Below are 17,968 nucleotides of genomic sequence, written 5' to 3'. Positions count from 1 at the left end.
TGTTTTCATCAACCAATCAATTCATAACTCATAACTTTGTTTTATATGTTTCCATTTAAAGATATTATACTTAATATATATTTTGATTCATTAACATTGAACTCATGGCCAACATCACTGTAATTCATGCCTGAATTAAACCCAACTAACAAATATTTTCTCTTTTAAGGCACATGACATCTTTTTGCATTTAGGGAAACTAGCCAGCGCTACTATACTACATTTGAAGGCCATTTTAAATAGCAGAAATGTCAGCATAAAGTTCAAAAATGCAAAAATATGGCACTTAAATAGAGCAGGAAAAAGACACTTGTTTACAGTATAAAAGCTCAAACAAACAAACAAACAAAAAACAGTGTCACCTTGTTTGACCTCAGCTGCAGCCATGTGTGTCAGGCAATTCAAATTTTTCACCACTCTGCTCAGGTACTGGTAAATTGTCAGATCAAGAATTAGAGCAAGAGCATTAGAACCAAGATTCACACCCAGATCTATTTAAATCCAAATACTCTTCCCTTTCTACTATGCCTTGCTGCTTTCAAAGAATGATAATAAAATTATTTTTTCTATTTTAGGCTGAAAAACTTAATTACAAGGATAAGAAACTGAACATTGGTCCAGCAATAAGAAAACAACAAGTAGGGATCCCTCGTATGTATTGAGAACTAATGTATTTTCAGTATTTATGCATGGTTCTTTTTTGAAATATTAGACTTTTGATGGAACTTCATTAATATATCAAGTTTCTTTCATTTAAAAAAGTTATTTTAGTCAAGCTGGTGGTCAGATGATTCTTTCTCACCACAAATTAATGTATATTAGATTGGGGGCCTAGGGAAAATTTATGTAAATAATGTTATGCTTACTATATTCCACATAGTTACATCTTTAAAGAAAAAATCTTTTATGATAAAAATATAATTTAGGAGGTCCCACTGCGGCACAACAGTGTTGGCAGTGTCTTGAGAGCACTAGGACACAGGTGTGATCCCTGGCCCAACATAGTGGGTTAAGGATCCAGCATTGCCACAGCTGCAGATTAGGTGGCAACTATGCCTGGGATCTGATCTCTGGCCTGAGAGCTCTATGTGCCACAGGGTGGCCAAAAATGAAAAGAAAAAAGAAATATAATTTAAAATTACAAATTAATTACTATGTATTAAATAGCAATTAATTACTATAATTACTACATATTAAATTTTCACCACTATTTATTAAATTTATTAGTATTTATTAAATTTTTCTAATTAAAAAGGTAATTTAAAATTAGAGTAAAAATACTGAAAGTGAAAATATAGAACAAATATCAGAAACTTTGGTTGTATGGTATATGCTGTAATCCAGCCACATATATCGTAATTATCAGAGGGAACAATCCCTAAAGCTTTAGGAGTTAACTAAGTTAGGTGCCTTCCTCAAATTTCTGTGGTGCTTTCAAATCTACTCTTCTTTTTTTACTTACTCTTCCAATTTATTAAATTAGGTGTCTTCACAGTTAATAATGTTTATTAAAATCTCTAACAGAATCTTTGGCTAGAAGGTAACGTCACATAAAATTTGTAACTAAACTTTCTTATTCCTTAGCTGTGTCCTAGTGTCTACTGGAATGTTTTAAAAATATTAGGTGGTTAATGGAGTTCCCGTCGTGGCACAGTGGTTAACAAATCCAACTAGGAACCATGAGGTTGCGGGTTCAATCCCTGGCCTTGCTCAGTGGGTTAAGGATCTGGCATTGCCTTGAGCTGTGGTGTAGGTCGCAGACGCGGCTCAGATCCTGCGTTGCTGTGGCTGTGGCATAGTCCAGCAGCTGTAGCTCCTATTGGAGCCCTAGCCTGGGAACCTCCATATGCCATGGTCGTGGCCCTAGAAAAGGCAAAAAGACAAAAAATATTAGGTAGTTATTATATATCTGTTAACAAATTAATAGACTGTGCTCATTTGTACTGTTCTATTTTTTGACTTAGAAGTTAACAGATATCAAAGTTTGTTTGACTTAGTATTTGGGGTTTTTTTGTTTTTGGGGTTTTTTTTGTCTTTTTGCCTTTTTCTAGGGCCACTCCTGTGGCATATGGAGGTTCCCAGGCTAGGGGTTGAATCGGAGCTGCAGCTGCTGGCCTACACAAGAGCCACAGCAACACGGGATCCTAGCCACATCTGTGACCTACGTCACAGCTCATGGCAATGCCAGATCCTTAACCCACTGAGCAAGGCCAGGGATCGAACTGGAAACCTCATCGTTCCAAGTCAGATTCATTTCCACTGAGCCATGACGGGAACTCCCAGTATTTGTTAATTTAGAAGATAACTTAAGTGTCCTTAGTAGGTTGATGGTCCAAATGGAATGCACTAAATATGGCAGAATGCTGAGTGTTTTCAGACTGTTGTTGTTAGTTGCAAGAGTTAAGGTATACCATGTAAACAACAGTTCTTTAGCCCATTATCACCAGCAGTAGGAACAACTAGTGATGTTAATATTATGATCCACAAGTTGTTAAAAATAGAACATAAATCAGCACTATGTGGAATGCCTTCAAACAGACAAACAGTTATTTAAGAACTGGAGTTTCCGACGTGGCTCAGTGGTTAGTGAACCCGGCTAGCATCCATGAGGACGCGGGTTTGATCCTGGCCTCTCTCAGTGGGTTAAGGATCCAGCGTTGCCATGAGCTGTGGTATAGATTGAAGATGTGGCTTTGGGGTAGGCCCACAGCTGCAGTTCCAATTGGACGGACCCCTAGCCTGGGAACCTCCATGTGCCGCAGGTGCAGCCCCAAAAGGCAAAAAAGACAAAAAACAAAACAAAAAGAACTATTCAGTTCAAGGGTCAACATTATGGGTTTTCATTTGTTTCATTTAATCTTTACAACAACCTGTGAGGAATTATTAGTTCTGTTTTTGTAAATTCAGTCTTATAAAAAGTAAAGACATTTTGTTTTAGAAATGTTTCTGCTGAAATATACTTAAATGTAGAGGAGTTATTCTGGGCATGCTGTTTGTCATAACCCAATGCAGCATACCAGAATTGCAATTTTTTTTTAAGTGTCATGGTTTATGTAAACCTTCATATACAATTTGCATTCTATTCCATGCATTTTATTGTTTATTATAATATAAAATGTTCCCTAAAAATAATTGTTTGAATAAAACTGGTTCTTTTTTGGGGTTTTTTTTGTTTTGTTTTGTTTTGTTTTTTGGCTTTTTAGGGCTGCACCTGCACCATATAGAAGTTTCTTGGCTAGGGGTCAAATCAGAGCTGTCAGACTACACCATAGCCACAGCATTGCCATATCTGAGCCACATCTGTGGCCTGCACCACAGTTCATGGCAATGCCAGATCCTTAACTCACTGAGTGAAGCCAGGGATCGAACTCGCATCCTCATGGATACTAGTTGGGCTTGTTACTGCTAAGCCACAATGGGAACTCCCTGCATAAAATTGATTCTATAGGAATATAACCATATTCAACCTGTGCCTTTTCATATTTCTAAACATACTATCTCATGCCCAAATTTGAGAAGTATGGGGATTAAATAACAACCAAATGATAGCATTAGCCTTCAAATACAAAACGGTTTGACTCCAAAGCATTTTTACTTTTCCACAAAGAAATAATAAGTATTAAAGTACATTTACAAAATACAAAGGATTCCTATATCAATTTTTTTTCAAGCCTGTTACTTTTCCATCTCTGTTACCAACATTTTAGTCCACTTTGTTTGCGTTGATTACTAGAACAGCTTCCTAACTGGTCTCTGAATCCAGTCTTGCTACCTTCCAACCCATCATATGCAAGGCAGCCAGAGTAATCTTTCAGAAGTACACATCTTATGTTATTGTCTGCTTATTTTGAGGTATTCTTCCTTTTCTTTCCATGCTTTAGCCATAGCCTTCTCTTTAGTTTCAGAACATACCCATATTCCTGATATACTGTTTTCTTTACCTACAGTGATCTTTACCATGTTATTCTTTATTTAAAGCTTAGCTCCAAACAATTTCACTACAAATGCTACAAATGTATGTGTATATGTATATATATGTGTATATATATATATATATATATATATATTTAAAATGTTCAGCATAGTGCCCCATACTACCCAATATAATACCCTATTCTACTTCATGCACTTAGCAAAATTGCATTTAGTTAATTGTGTAGTTAGCTAATGACTATGTCCCCCCAACCCTGCCCCCAGAATCTAACTTCTTTGAAGGTAGGAGGCCAAGGCATGCCCAATTTTTTTCTTTTTTCTTGTTGGCTGTATCACCAGGACCAAGTTCAAGACCTTGTAATAGTAATCACTCAAATTTTATTTATTTATTTAGCAGATAAACCTTTGGTCCCTTGATGATCTTTGGAGGGAAATCCATGAACCTCCTGAATTGTGTGCAAAATTTTGATTGAGTGTATATATTTCTGAGAAAAGGGTCTTTGGCTTTCATCAGATTCTCAAAAGAATTGGATTAAGAATCACTAAAATATGCAGTAACAATACTAAATGAAATGTGGTTAAAAGCTCAAAAGTAATAGTGTTACTTAAAGTGGTGGTCCAATACTGCTTACAGTGTGGTTTGCAGCCACCAGCAGCTCATTCGGGATCTGTCAAAATGCAGTTCCTCAGACCCCATCCGAGATACCTAAATCAAAATCTCTTGAAATGGGGACCTGGAATTTTTATGTTAATAAGCTGTCTAGGTTATTATAATGTATTTTACATTTTGAAAAGCATTAATAGTGGAAGGAGGTTTTCCAGTTCAGTAATTTATACAACCTTGCTGATCAAGCACTTAAATCTAACAGCGTATAAAAATTTTAAAGTCTCCTCCCGACAAGAGAAATGCTTTTTGGTTTTTATGCGGAGGAGTATGTATAACGTGACCTGGGAAAAGAGATGCAGACCCCAAATTAGCAACATGAAACTCTGTAGTCAGGTTTGCAAGAGCAACAGTTATAGGAAAGGGAGACTGGAGAATAAAAGATAGTCATAGCATGAGTGAGTGCTTGCTGATAGTAGGTCCAGAGAATTTGTAGGGTGGAACAGGAATTTTGAGGAAAGCAGAATTTTGTCCAGCTTCACTGCCTCCATCATCTTTAGCCTTTTACAAATAGAAGACCTCATTAAGATTTTAAGAATTTCGCTACAGTATCTATAGTCTTCAGGTAACTCTATACGTAATTTGTATTTGTAAAAATAATGACTGCTGATTATCTTAATTGTTAAGATTTGTTTCATTATACTGGTATTAAAATATGAATTGGTGAATTTTTAGTATTCCTTATTAAACCTCTTTCTTTTTCTTTTATTCACCTTAAACTAATAAAAGCTCTAAGGTAGTGAGTTTGAAAATATATACCTCTTGGGGTTGGTTAGTCGCTCAAAACTATTACACTTAGAATGGATAAGCAATGAGGCTCTACTATATAGCACAGGGAACTACATCCAATCTCTTGGGATAGACCATGATGGAATATAATATAAGAAGGAATTTATATATATATATATATATATATATATGTGTGTGTGTATGACTGGGTCACTTTGCTGTACAGCAGAAATTGGCACAACTGTGAAACAACTAAACTTTAATTTTTTTTAAAAAAAAGGAAAAGAAAATATATACCTCAAAGATACTTTAATATATGGAATTTTTTAAGAACCTGTAACATTCAGTTTTTACTGAAGTTATTGTTATATATCTGCACATAAGATGAACATTTTCCAGTGTTCAGAAATTACATTTTTAAGTGTTAAAATGAACATTTCAATTATTACTATTTATTCTTTGTTTTAGGTTCCAGTATAATGCCAGCAGCTGGAACAATGTATCTAACAACTTCAACTGGGTATCCTTACACTTATCATAATGGTGTTGCTTACTTTCATTCTCCAGAAGTAACTTCTGTCCCACCATCGTGGCCTGTAAGTAATTTCATTTTAGAAGAGTTTCCATCTGTTACAATTAAATTTTTAATTTCCAAAATATTTCAACCACAGACATGTGCAAATAATAATATAACAGCCATGTAGCCATCACTCAAATAGATGTTAATGTCTTGTCGTATTTACTTGTTATTTTAATAGAGAGGAATAAAATATAATAAATTCAAGTAAAGTCTCCTTGCCTCCATTATCTTACCCTCTTTTCCTCCTCAGAGATCACCAGAGTATCTTTCCTGTTCATTTTATGTTTTTACTACGAATGTAGGTATCCTTAAACAATAGATATACAGTATTATTTGGTTTTTGTTTTTTGCTTTTTAGGGCTGTGCACACAGCATATGGAAGTTCCCAGGCTAGGGGTCGAATAGGAGCTATAGCTGCTGGCCTATACCACAGACACAGCAACACAGGATCCAAGCCACGTCTGTAACCTCCAGCACAGTTCACAGCAACACCAGATTCTTAACCCACTGAGCAAGGCCAGGGATCGAACCCACATCCTTATGGATCCTAGTCAGTTTGTTAACTGCTGAGCCACCAAGGGAACTCCTCCACCTTAATATTTCTTATACAACCTCTTTTTGCTTTGCTCTCCCCTATTTCTCAAAGGCATTGCCTTCTTGAATTGTCTTGTTTCATGTCCTGTTAGTGTATACATTCCAGAATAAAGGATTGTAGCAAAATCCAGAATGAGTGAGAGTGTGCCTTTCATAGTGAAGGGAAAGAGTATTGTAAAAGGGGAGTTTTAAAAAGAAGAATCTGTTGTACATAGATAACATTCACAGATCAAATCAGGAAAGAGGCCATATGGAATATCTGAAAATTAGCACTCTTAAACCTATTCATGCCTATGTACAACTGTGTTCCCCTACCTTGGTCTAGGCTACAGTACATAAATAGAAGTAGACTTGTACATTGATAGAGTATACATAACTTTGACTAGATGTTGCCTAATATATCCAAATACAAATTTATGAGAGCTTCAGTTTCTCCATAATCTGCCATTCCTTTAGTTTACTAGATTTTTGTATTTTTGCTATTATTATCATGAGATGGTATCTTGCTTTACCTTTCATTTGCCTATTCAATGATAAGATTGAACATATTTTTATATATTCATTTGCCATTTCATTTTCTTCTATGAGCTGCCTCTCCATATCTTTTGTCCAGTTTTCTATTGGGATTATTTGTCTTTTTCTTGAGCTCATTATATATATTTTGTGGGTTGTAAACATCTTCCAGTTTGAGCCTTGTCCATTAACTTTATGGTGTTTTTTGTTGTACACAAGTTTTCTGTTTTAATGTTGACAGATGTATTAATATTTTCTTTTATGGCTTGAGCTTTTAGTGTCTTGGTTTTTTAAAAAAAATATATTGTGGTATTACTGTCTTTCACATATAGATCTTAAATCTGGAGCTTATGTATTGACTAATCCATCCTCTTCCACTGTTTTGAAATGAATCCTCTGTCAAATGCCCATGTCTGTGTGTGTGTCTTTTTCTGGTCGCTTTATTGTGTTCCATTGGTGCATTTGTGTTCGCTGCCCAATTCTGTTTTAATTCCCATTACTTTAGAATGAGTCTTAAAATCTGATAGGCAGCAATCTCACTCTGCTCTTTAGGAGTTTCTCACCTGTCCTTAAGTTTTGCTTTTGTAAATGAAAATTTCATAGTTCAGTTCAGCTCTGTGAAAAGCCTTTGTTTTTATTAGAATTATATTAACTATATATAGATTAATTTGGGACATTTAGATGTAACACTGAATTTTCCTGTTCATAAATGTTATTTCTTTTCATTCATCAGTGAAATTTTCTTTTTCCATAAAAAAAGTCTGGCACATCTTTTGTTTAATTTATTTGTAGGCACTCTGTAGTTTTTGTTGCTCTTATGTATGGTGTATTTTTTTAGTCACACTCCCTAACAGGTTGTGACTGGTGGGTAGTAATGCTTTTGATTTGTAAATGTTGATATTATATCAGTAACCCTGCCAAACTCTCATATAGGCAGTCATTTCTGTCTCTTTCTGCTCTTTTGTTTCTCATGTTTTTCTCATTGAATTATTGCACTGGCAATATCTCTGCTATAGTATTTGTATGATAATACCGTAACTTTGTTCCTTAAAAAGGAAATAAGTTCAGTGGCTCACCATTAAGCTTTACATGAGGCTCTTCCATATAAATATGCAGGTGTTGGAAGATACTCTTAACCGTAACCAAGGTTTCTCTTCCTCAGCACTATTGACATTTTAGGCCAGGCGACTGATTCTTTGTTGCTTAAGAGTGTCCTATACATTGCAGGATTTTTAGCAGTACCTGAGTCTCTCCATATTTATGAAAGCCAAAAATATTACCAAACGTTCCCAAGGGAGGCCAAGTCCCATCTGGTTGAGAACTATTGCCCTAAATCAATTAAGGAAGTTACTTTTTTGTTCTGTTTACTAAGAGTTTTTATGATGAAATGGTATTGAATTTTAAGTTGCTTTTTCTTAATCTGCTGAGATTATTATTTTTTCCTCCTTTAATCTATTAATATAGTAAATCCCATTATTATTTTCTAACGTTAATCTGTGGTACAATTTTATTAAGCACATGGTACTCTGAAAATTATACAAAACTATGATACTTTTCTTCAGTTTTCTTCAGTTTTGTTTTCTAAAACAAAACAATGTAAATTAGACCTCACATTAAAAATTAAAATTTAATTGCTATCATTAAAGCCCATTTTAGGAGTTGCCATCATGGCTCAGTGGTTAATTGAGGTTGCAGGTTTGATCCCTGGCCTTGCTCAGTGGGTTAAGGATCCAGCGTTGCTGTGGCTGTGGTGTAGGCTAGCGGCCACAGCTCCGATTGGACCCCTAGCCTGGGAGCCTCCACATGCCATGAGTGCGGCCCCAGAAAAAGACAAAAAGACAAAAAAAGATAAATAAATAAAGCCCATTTTACCTATTGTGTAGTGCAACTTGCTTGTTTTATTAGTGATCTGGTTTTAAGTAATCTGTTTGGGGTTTACTGTATTACTTTGAATAATCAAATGTTTACATGCACTTTCTTCAAACATAATAAATTTAATTCACTTAAATATCAAATTAATTAAACAATATAACAAATGGTTCAATAAATAATGTGTTTGCTTTAATTTTAAATGTATAACGGGGAATAGGATGTTGATTATTTGTAAATAGTGGGAAAATCAGCAAAATCAAGCAGCAAAATCAGATATGATTACTCATTCAGTTCTAAATGCTGTGTAAACGTTATATATTGCTGGTTTCCACAATGGAGACAGGCAGTGTCACCTTTAGTCCAGCTGCCATTTTCCTCTAAACATTCTCTTAGAAGTATATTTCCATAATCTTTGGACTAAAAGCAACTTTCCTGGTGGTTGTTTTAGCATTACTATGGAAATAAAACCACACGGAAGTAGAAATACCTGTGCTAATTTTAAGAGACTTAAAATGGCGTTGTAATAACATCAGTAAGAAGTGGGAAAATGATATTTTCAGTCATAAACCATAGGTTGACTACATTTAGATAACAATGCAGGATAAATTTTATTATAAACTGTTTTTTAAAATTTTGCCTAAAATAATTTTTCTGTTTTGCTTTCCTCTTTAGTCACGTTCTATATCTAGTTCCCCTGTGATGGTAGCTCAGCCCGTTTATCAGCAACCTGCATATCACTACCAGGTAAACATTAAATTACAATGAAAATCTTCTTTGATACCTCTAGTCCTTTTTTTGAGTTACTTTCATTTTATTCTTTCTCATGCAATTCTCTAGTAATTAAAAAGAGATATTTAAGCCTTGATAGCAGTGATTTTTCTTTTTTTATGAGGGAACTCAACAGTCTCATACAAGAAGATGGACAGTTGGAATTCCTGTTGTGTCTTAGTGGGTTACAAACCGGACAGGTATCCATGAGGATGTGAGTTTGATCCCTAGCCTCGCTCAGTGGGTTAAAGATCTGCTATTGCGGAGTTCCCATCATGGCGCAGTGGTTAACGAATCCAACTAAGAACCATGAGGTTGTGGGTTCGATCCCTGACCTTGCTCAGTGGGTTAACGATCCGGCGTTGCCGTGAGCTGTGGTGTAGGTCGCAGACGCGGCTCGGATCCCTCATTGCTGTGGCTCTGGTGTAGGCCGGTGGCTACAGCTCCAATTTGACCCCTAGCCTGGGAACTCCCATATGCCACGGGAGCGGCCCAAGAAATGGCAAAAAAAAAGACCAAAAAAAAAAAAAAAAATCTGCTATTGCTACAAGCTATGAGCTGTGGTATAGGTTGTAGATGCAGCTCAGGTCCCATGTTGCTGTGGCTGTGACGTAGGTCAGCAGCTATAGCTCCAGTTTGACCCCTAGTCTGGGAACTTCCATATACTTCAGGTGCGACCCTAAAAAGAAAAACAAATAATGAACTGTTTACTTCTTTTATCAAATGTAATGAGGTCAGTTTATTTTCCCTAACATGTAATCTAAAAATGTCTTTAGAAATTATTCTCAAAGTAAGATAAAATGTTGGACTGCAGGCTGATTTTTTTTTTAATGTTGCTAACATTATGTCAGTTTCTAGTTACTATATTTAATAAATGTATATTAAAATAAGCAACATGTGTTTATTTTATGACAGCCTCCTTTAGTTAACTAGCACTCTTCATTAATTCTTGCAGGAGATGGGGGATAAGTGAACTCTATTGCCAGGCCACTTTGGTGTTTTGTAAATAAAACATAAGTGGAACACAGCCATATTTGTTTACATATTGTCTGTGGCTGCTTTTGTGGCACAATGGCAGAGGTGAATAATTGCAACAGAGATATTATAGTCTGGCCCTTTACAGAAAAAGTTTGCCAACTCCTAATCTGTAGCATTCACAAATAAAATCACACCCTTTCATGTCTTTGGACTAGTGGAAAAGAATTCATTTCTGGGTTGTTGTTTTTTTTTTTTCTTTTTGAACTTTTAAAATAAACCCACATGAAATGTTAGTTATTGGAATTATTTTTAGTATTAGACTAGGTTTGGGGGAGGTCAGTTATTTTTAAATTCTGTTAACTGTGCTAAGTATAAAATTACCTAAAATGTTTTTTCACTTAGTTAATTAAAGTAACTTAATGGCATTTATTTAAGACGTATGTAATGTGAATTTTCCTAAGCTGCCTCAAATTTTGACTAAGGCCCCAAAGACAGCATTAGGTACCAGGCCAATTAACATAACAAACCAAAAATTATGAAACCAGTTTTGGGATCCTTCACTTATTGCCCACTTGGGCACATATGTGGATAAGGTTAATAAGGGAGATTGGCAGTAAGGCTTTCTTAACAAGAGAGTTATTAGAGTACTGTGGCATTTCCCATTCTCCTCAAACAAGATGACTTCAGAGACTGAGTTTAATATTTGTTCCCTGAAATTTGTTAGATAGACCCACTTGGTCATGACCTCCTAAACTAAAGTCTGAAGAAGAAGCTGGAGTGGCTTATGGAGGCAGAGCAAGGAGAAAAGTTTACAGTAGGAACGTGTTGACCATCTCAGAGCAAGCAAAGGTTTATGTTTCCCAAGAGCTAGATACGAACCTCACAGAAAAGGCTCTTTCCAAAAAACTTTAAGATGACCCCAGGAGAGAAAAAAAAAAATCTGTGTGAAGTAAACTCCTAGAGTCAAGGTCTAGAATTCCAGTCAGAAGTTCTCAGCATGGAGATCACCAAAGATATCTAGTAGAGTACCTAACCAGAGTCAGCATTTGGAATTTGCCACACCCCAAAAAATGATCTATCCTAATTTTTATCCAGGGGCAAGGACAAATAGCTCAACACAGCACTTGTTTGTTTTACCCTTTGAAAAACTTTTTCATTTTTTTTGAGGTATAATTGATTTACAATATTATATTAGCTTCAGGTTTACAACATAGTGATTCAAAATTTTTATGGATTATACTCAATTTATAGTTACTATAAAATATTAGGTTTATTCCCTGTGTTATATAATATATTCTTATAATTTATTTTATATATAGTAGTTTGTACTTTTTTTTTTTTTTTTGTCTTTTTGCCTTTTCTTGAGCCGCTTCTGTGGCATATGGAGGTTCCCAGGCTAGGGGTCTAATTGGAGCTGTAGCCACCGGCCTACGCCAGAGCCACAGCAACACAGGATCCTTAACCCACTGAGCAAGGCCAGGGATCGAACCCACAACCTCATGGTTCCTAGTCGGATTCATTAACCACTGCGCCACGACGGGAACTCGTTTGTACATTTTAATCTCCTACCATCATCTTGTCCCTCCCCTTGTCCCTCTTAACCGCTGGTAACCACGAGTTCAAAATAGTGCTTTTTAGGAGTTCTCGTTGTAGATCAGTGGTTAAGAACCCAACTAGTATTCATGAGGATGTGGGTTCCATCCCTTACCTCTCTCAGTGGATTAAGCATCCAGTGTTGCTGCAATCTGTCACAGAAGTGGGCTCAGATTCCCTGTTGCTGTGGCTGGCCAGCAATTGCAGCCACAGTTCAACCCCTAGCCTGGGAACCTCTGGTCACAGATGTGGCTCAGATCCACTGTTGCTGTTGTTGTGGCTGTGGCGTAGGCCAGCAGCTACAGCTCCAACTTGGACCCCTAGCCCGGGAACTTCCATATACCACATGCAGCTGTAAAAAAAAAAAAAAAAAAAAAAAAAAAAAATAGTACTTTGGCACTTTAGTGCCAAGGGTGAGATATTCTGAAAATTTTCTAATATAATTTAATTTTATACATTTGACTCTGGTTTTCCACTTGACACAAATTATAAAATTGGAAGTATGTTACCTCAGTATACTCAGAAAAGATTTTGTACCAATTTGTAACATAATATTTTATAAGAAACAATTTCACTTCACATATTTCTTTCCAGTTATATCTTTTTTCATCATCATTCTATCCTTAAAATCTCCACTTCCCTTCCTTGCATTTTCCCTTGCTCTTTCTTTTTACAAATTCTAAGATTGATAGTTTTATCAGATTTTTTGGTCAAATCAGGTAATGCATGGTTCAGTTAGTATTTATATCCTTCATATTTCTCACTTCGTAGTATGATTTTATTTATCCAACAAATCTACATATAAATCAAGCTTATTTCAGATTTTTTATTTAAAAATTAAAATAAAAAATAAAATATTTTCTTAAGAGATTATACATTATCCTACCTTTTTTAAATATGGTATACAGAACATAGACCTCATGTTATCTGGGTCATCATCATAGTTCAGTGATGTCATCCATTAGCAGTTAATGTGCTCAGCACTAAAGAGATTAGATGGTAGAGTCATGAGATCTTTTTTTTTCTATTTTTTAACAAATAAAAAAAAGACTTTTTAAAGGTAGAAAATAAGTATAAAAAAAATTATTAAGAAACAATAGGGAGTTCCCATCGTGGCTCAGTGGTTAATGAACCCAACTAGGAACCATGAGGTTGTGGGTTCGATCCCTAGCCTTGCTTAGTGGGTTAAGGATCCAGCGCTGCCATGAGCTGTGGTGTAGGTCACAGACACGGCTCGGATCTGGTGTTGCTGTGGCTGTGGTGTAGGCTGCAGCTGTAGCTCCGATTCGACCCCTAGCCTGGGAACTTCCATATGCCACGCATGTGGCCCTAAAAAGACGAAAGGAAAAAAAAAGAAAAGAAACAATATACCTAATTTAAGAAATTAATTATATTATCATCTTACAGTAAGTACCTTAAATAATTTGACCCTCTTTTTCTAAATAATAGCTTTATGTAGGTATAATTCAGATATCTTAAAATTTACCTACTCAAACTATGCAATAGAGTAGTTTTTACTAAATTTGCAGTTATGTAACCATATCTCACACATACACACACACAAAACTTAACTAGTAAGTCATTCCCCTTTCCTCCTAATCCTAGCCCTAGGCAACTAGTAATCTACTTTGTCTTTATAAATTTTCCTGTTCTGGCCATTATATGGGTATACCACATTTTGTTTATCTGTTCATCCAATGATAAAGTTTTGGGGTGTTCACACTTTTTAGCTCTTACAAATAATGCTGCTGTGAACATTGTACAGATTTTTTAGGTCTTATATCTAACAGTGGAATTGTTGAGTCATATGGTATCTCAATGCTTGACCTTTTAAGTGTCATACTAGTTTCCCAAAAAGCTGCACCATCCCCAGCAGCAGTTTATGAGGGTTATAATTTCTTCATATCCTTGCCAATACTTATTATCTACCTTTTTGATTATAGCCATTCTAGTAGCTATGAAGTGATATCACATTGATTTGATATTAGTAGTTTTGATTTCCATAACCTAAGGCTAATGATGTTGAGTGCCTTTTATATGCTTAGTGGCCATTTTTTAATATTTTCTTTGGGAAAAAATACCTGTTCACATCCTTTACCAATTTTTAAATTGGGTTACTTGCCTTTTATTATTGGGTTATAAGAATTCTTTATATATTCTATACATATTCTATATATAGTTTGATATGTAATAAATATATTCTACAGATATTCTATATATACTATAAATATATTCTATATTTACAAATGGGAGCTTATCAGATACATCATTTGTAAATATTTTCTCCAATCTTGTGGGGCTTTTTTACCTCCTTGATGGTGTCTTTTACAGCTCACAAGTTTTTAATTTTAATGAAGTCCAATTTATTTTTTTCTTTTGTTGCTTTGTTGCTTGTTCCTTTGATGTCATAATCTTTAACTGCCTATTTCAAAGTCATAAAGATTTACATCTGTTTTCTTCTAAGAGTTTTATAGTTTTAGCACTTATATGTAGGTCTTTGATTCATTTGAGTTAATATTTATATATGGTTTGAGGTAAATGCAAATATACTTTTGCATGTAGATATACAGTTTTAACCCGTGTTTATAATCTGGATGGGTTTTTTTTTTCTTTCATTTTAGGCACCTGCACAGTGTCTACCAGGTCAGTGGCAGTGGGGTGTTCCTCAGGTAAATATTTTTTTCATTGTTTTTGTGAATAATGCATGAACCTTTAAGTCAGGAGAACGAGATCTGAGACCTTCCTCTTCTATTTATTAACTATGATACCTTTGGCAATTCATTTAATCACTGTATTTCTCAGCTTCCCCATTTGTAAAGTAGAAGCAATGATACTATACCTTTGAAAGCTTTCTCACATGATTTTTGTAAAGATCAAATGAGATCATGTAAGTGAAAGCATTTTATAAGTGAGTGCTATATAAAATGAAATGAAAATTTACTTTTTAACTATTAGTATTCATAGAAAATTTAACATTTTTTAGCTTTACTTTAAATTTTGCATCAGTTTTATTTATGCACCTAAATAAATATCCCAACTCCCAAATTTTGATAACAAATAGTGTAGCTCCAGAAAGTTTTGTTTAATGACACCTCCCACTTGTATGGGAAGTTATAAAGCTGAAAAGAGATGTTTATGCCAATTTAAATACCAGAGATTACATTATTACAACCTTTATTAGTGATCTTAATTATTATTTGAATTTATATATGAGGTTCTGAAGTACTGAAAACTTTTAGTACTTATAAGTGATAAAGCTCTTTAATAACATCCATGCAGTAGGAACTTATAACAACTCAAGAGTTCCTAGTTGCTAAGATACTTCTCTGCTGTCCCTGAAAAACAACTTTAGCAAAATATGAAACCAACACTAAGTCATTTGGTTTAACTGAAATAACAAATCTTATTTTAATTAGAAATATGGTTTGTGTTTTAGTCCCCTGCCTCTTCTGCTTCATTCTTATACCTGCAACCTTCTGAGGTTATCTATCAACCAGTGGAAATTGCACAAGATGGTGGATGTGTTCCTCCTCCACTATCTCTAATGGAAGCCTCAGTTCCAGAGGTATGTATTAATCTCAGAGTAATTTATAACTACTTTATCTTAATATTTATTCCTTTTTCTTTTCTAAAAATATTTTTCCAAGACCCGCATTCACATTGCATATCTTATGTTTTCTTTGATTTACTCACCTCTCTTCCCCTTTTGTATATCCAAGAATGATTCATCTTAGACTTCTTCACTGCTAGTTCTGAAACATTTCGCAAAATCAGCTGTTTACTCTGCTAAGCTAATCCCTTACTCAATCCCCTTGAAAGAGTAAGATTCCAAATGCTTCTCCTTTTCCTAGTTTTCCTGTCAATCTGTATTGTTACTAACATTCTGTCAATTAAAAATATATAAAATTAAGTCAAAGAAGAAAAAAACTTTAAAAAAGTTCTTCCTGGGAGTTCCCGTCGTGGCGCAGTGGTTAACGAATCCGACTAGGAACCATGAGGTTGCGGGTTCGGTCCCTGCCCTTGCTCAGTGGGTTAACGATCCGGCGTTGCCGTGAGCTGTGGTGCAGGTCACAAACGAGGCTCGGATCCTATGTTGCTGTGGCTCTGGTGTAGGCTTGTGGCTACAGCTCCGATTAGACCCCTAGCCTGGGAACCTCCCATATGCCGCGGGAGCAGCCCAAGAAATGGCAAAAAGACAAAAAAAAAAAAAAGTTCTTCCTTCAAAAATGTAAGTCAAATGTATTTTATAACTACAATTTTTTTTTTTTTTTTTTTTTTTTTTTTTTTTTTTTTTTTGCTTTTTAGGACCGCATTTATGGCATATGGAATCTCCTAGGCTAGGGGGTGAATCAGAGCTTCAGCTGCTTGCTTCCCTATGCCACAGCCATAGCAACACCAGATCCAAACCACATCTGTGACCTATGTCACAGCTCACAGCAACGCCAGATCCTTAACCCACTGAGTGAGGCCAGGGATTGAACCTGTGTCCTCATGGATGCTAGTCAGATTCGTTTGCACTGAGCCATGACAGTATCTCCTATAACTACAAAATTTTTTTTTTTTTTTTTTTTGTCTTTTTGCTATTTCTTGGGCCGCTCCCGCGGCATATGGAGGTTCCCAGGCTAGGGGTCGAATCGGAGCTGTAGCCACCAGCCTACACCAGAGCCACAGCAACACAGGATCCGAGCCTCGTCTGCAACCTAAACCACAGCTCACGGCAACACCGGATCGTTAACCCACTGAGCAAGGGCAGGGACCGAACCCGCAACCTCATGGTTCCTAGTCGGATTCGTTAACCACTGTGCCACAACGGGAACTCCCTATACCTACAAACTTTAAATATTATCTTACATGTGTTTAAATTATATTCCCAAACCATTACTAACAGCCTTATCATCTATGTGCCAGAAAGTGTACATGGAATGTTTTAAATGTGTTGTGAAAGGAGTTCCCGCTGTGATGCAGTCTTTTAAGAATCCAACTGCAGCAGCTCAGGTCACTGCCCAGCCCAGCGCAGGGGGGTAAAGCCTCTGGTGTTGCTGCAGCTGCAGCATAGGTTGCATCTGCGGCTCAGATTCAATCCCTGACCCTGGAAATTCCATATGCGAACTTCCATTTGCCGCTGGTGTAGCCATAAAATTAATAAATAGATGTGTTGTGAAAGGTCAGAGAATATATTGCTAAGGTTTAAAACAGTATAATTTTTTCTGGAACAATAATTTCCACAATTTTGGATCTTAATGTTTGCTATCAGTAGTTTTACCAGGATTTCTCCATTCTTCATTTCACCCTCCATTTATCACTTAGTTGACTTCTTTGTTAAAGAAGCCTTATATGTGCTATATTCTCTGAGTTCTTACGTGCTTCTTTGTTCAACATGTTTGTTGTCTATAAATCTGAAAGAAATTAAGACTATAAAATAGGTGCATCATACTTGGATAGGTTTGCTAAGGCTGCCTGAACAAAGTAGTTTATTACTACTTGGCTTAAAAACATTTATTGTCTCACTGTTCTAGAGGCAAAAGTGTTAGCAGAATTGGTTCCATCTGAGGGTTATGAGGGGAGGATATATTCCAGGCCTCTCTTCTTGGCTTATACATGACTATCTTCTCCTTGTGTTTGCACATTGTTTTTCCTGTCTCTGCATTCAAATTTCTCTCTCTCTTTTTTTTTTTTTTTTTTTTTTTTTTGCTATTTCTTTGGGCCGCTCCCGCGGCATGTGGAGGTTTCCAGGCTAGGGGTCG

The 17,968-nt window shown here is 35.8% G+C and overlaps 1 protein-coding gene across 2 annotated transcripts in view; it reads left to right on the top strand.

Annotated features, from left to right (window-relative positions):
- BOLL (boule homolog, RNA binding protein) overlaps positions 1-17,968 on the top strand; it is a 66,841-nt gene that overhangs the window by 10,979 nt on the left and 37,894 nt on the right. For both annotated transcript variants that reach the window (XM_021075731.1, XM_005672047.3), the window contains exons 5-9: positions 576-651; positions 5,795-5,922; positions 9,558-9,629; positions 14,846-14,893; positions 15,661-15,789. In XM_021075731.1, coding sequence (XP_020931390.1) covers positions 576-651; positions 5,795-5,922; positions 9,558-9,629; positions 14,846-14,893; positions 15,661-15,789 — 453 coding nt within the window. The remainder of the gene's footprint in view (positions 1-575; positions 652-5,794; positions 5,923-9,557; positions 9,630-14,845; positions 14,894-15,660; positions 15,790-17,968) is intronic.

This window comes from Sus scrofa, chromosome 15 (assembly GCF_000003025.6).
Source record: "Sus scrofa isolate TJ Tabasco breed Duroc chromosome 15, Sscrofa11.1, whole genome shotgun sequence".
Classification (NCBI taxonomy): Eukaryota; Metazoa; Chordata; class Mammalia; order Artiodactyla; family Suidae; genus Sus; species Sus scrofa.
The sequence above is the reverse complement of the archived record's forward strand: the minus strand, read 5'-3'. Positions and strand labels throughout refer to the sequence as shown.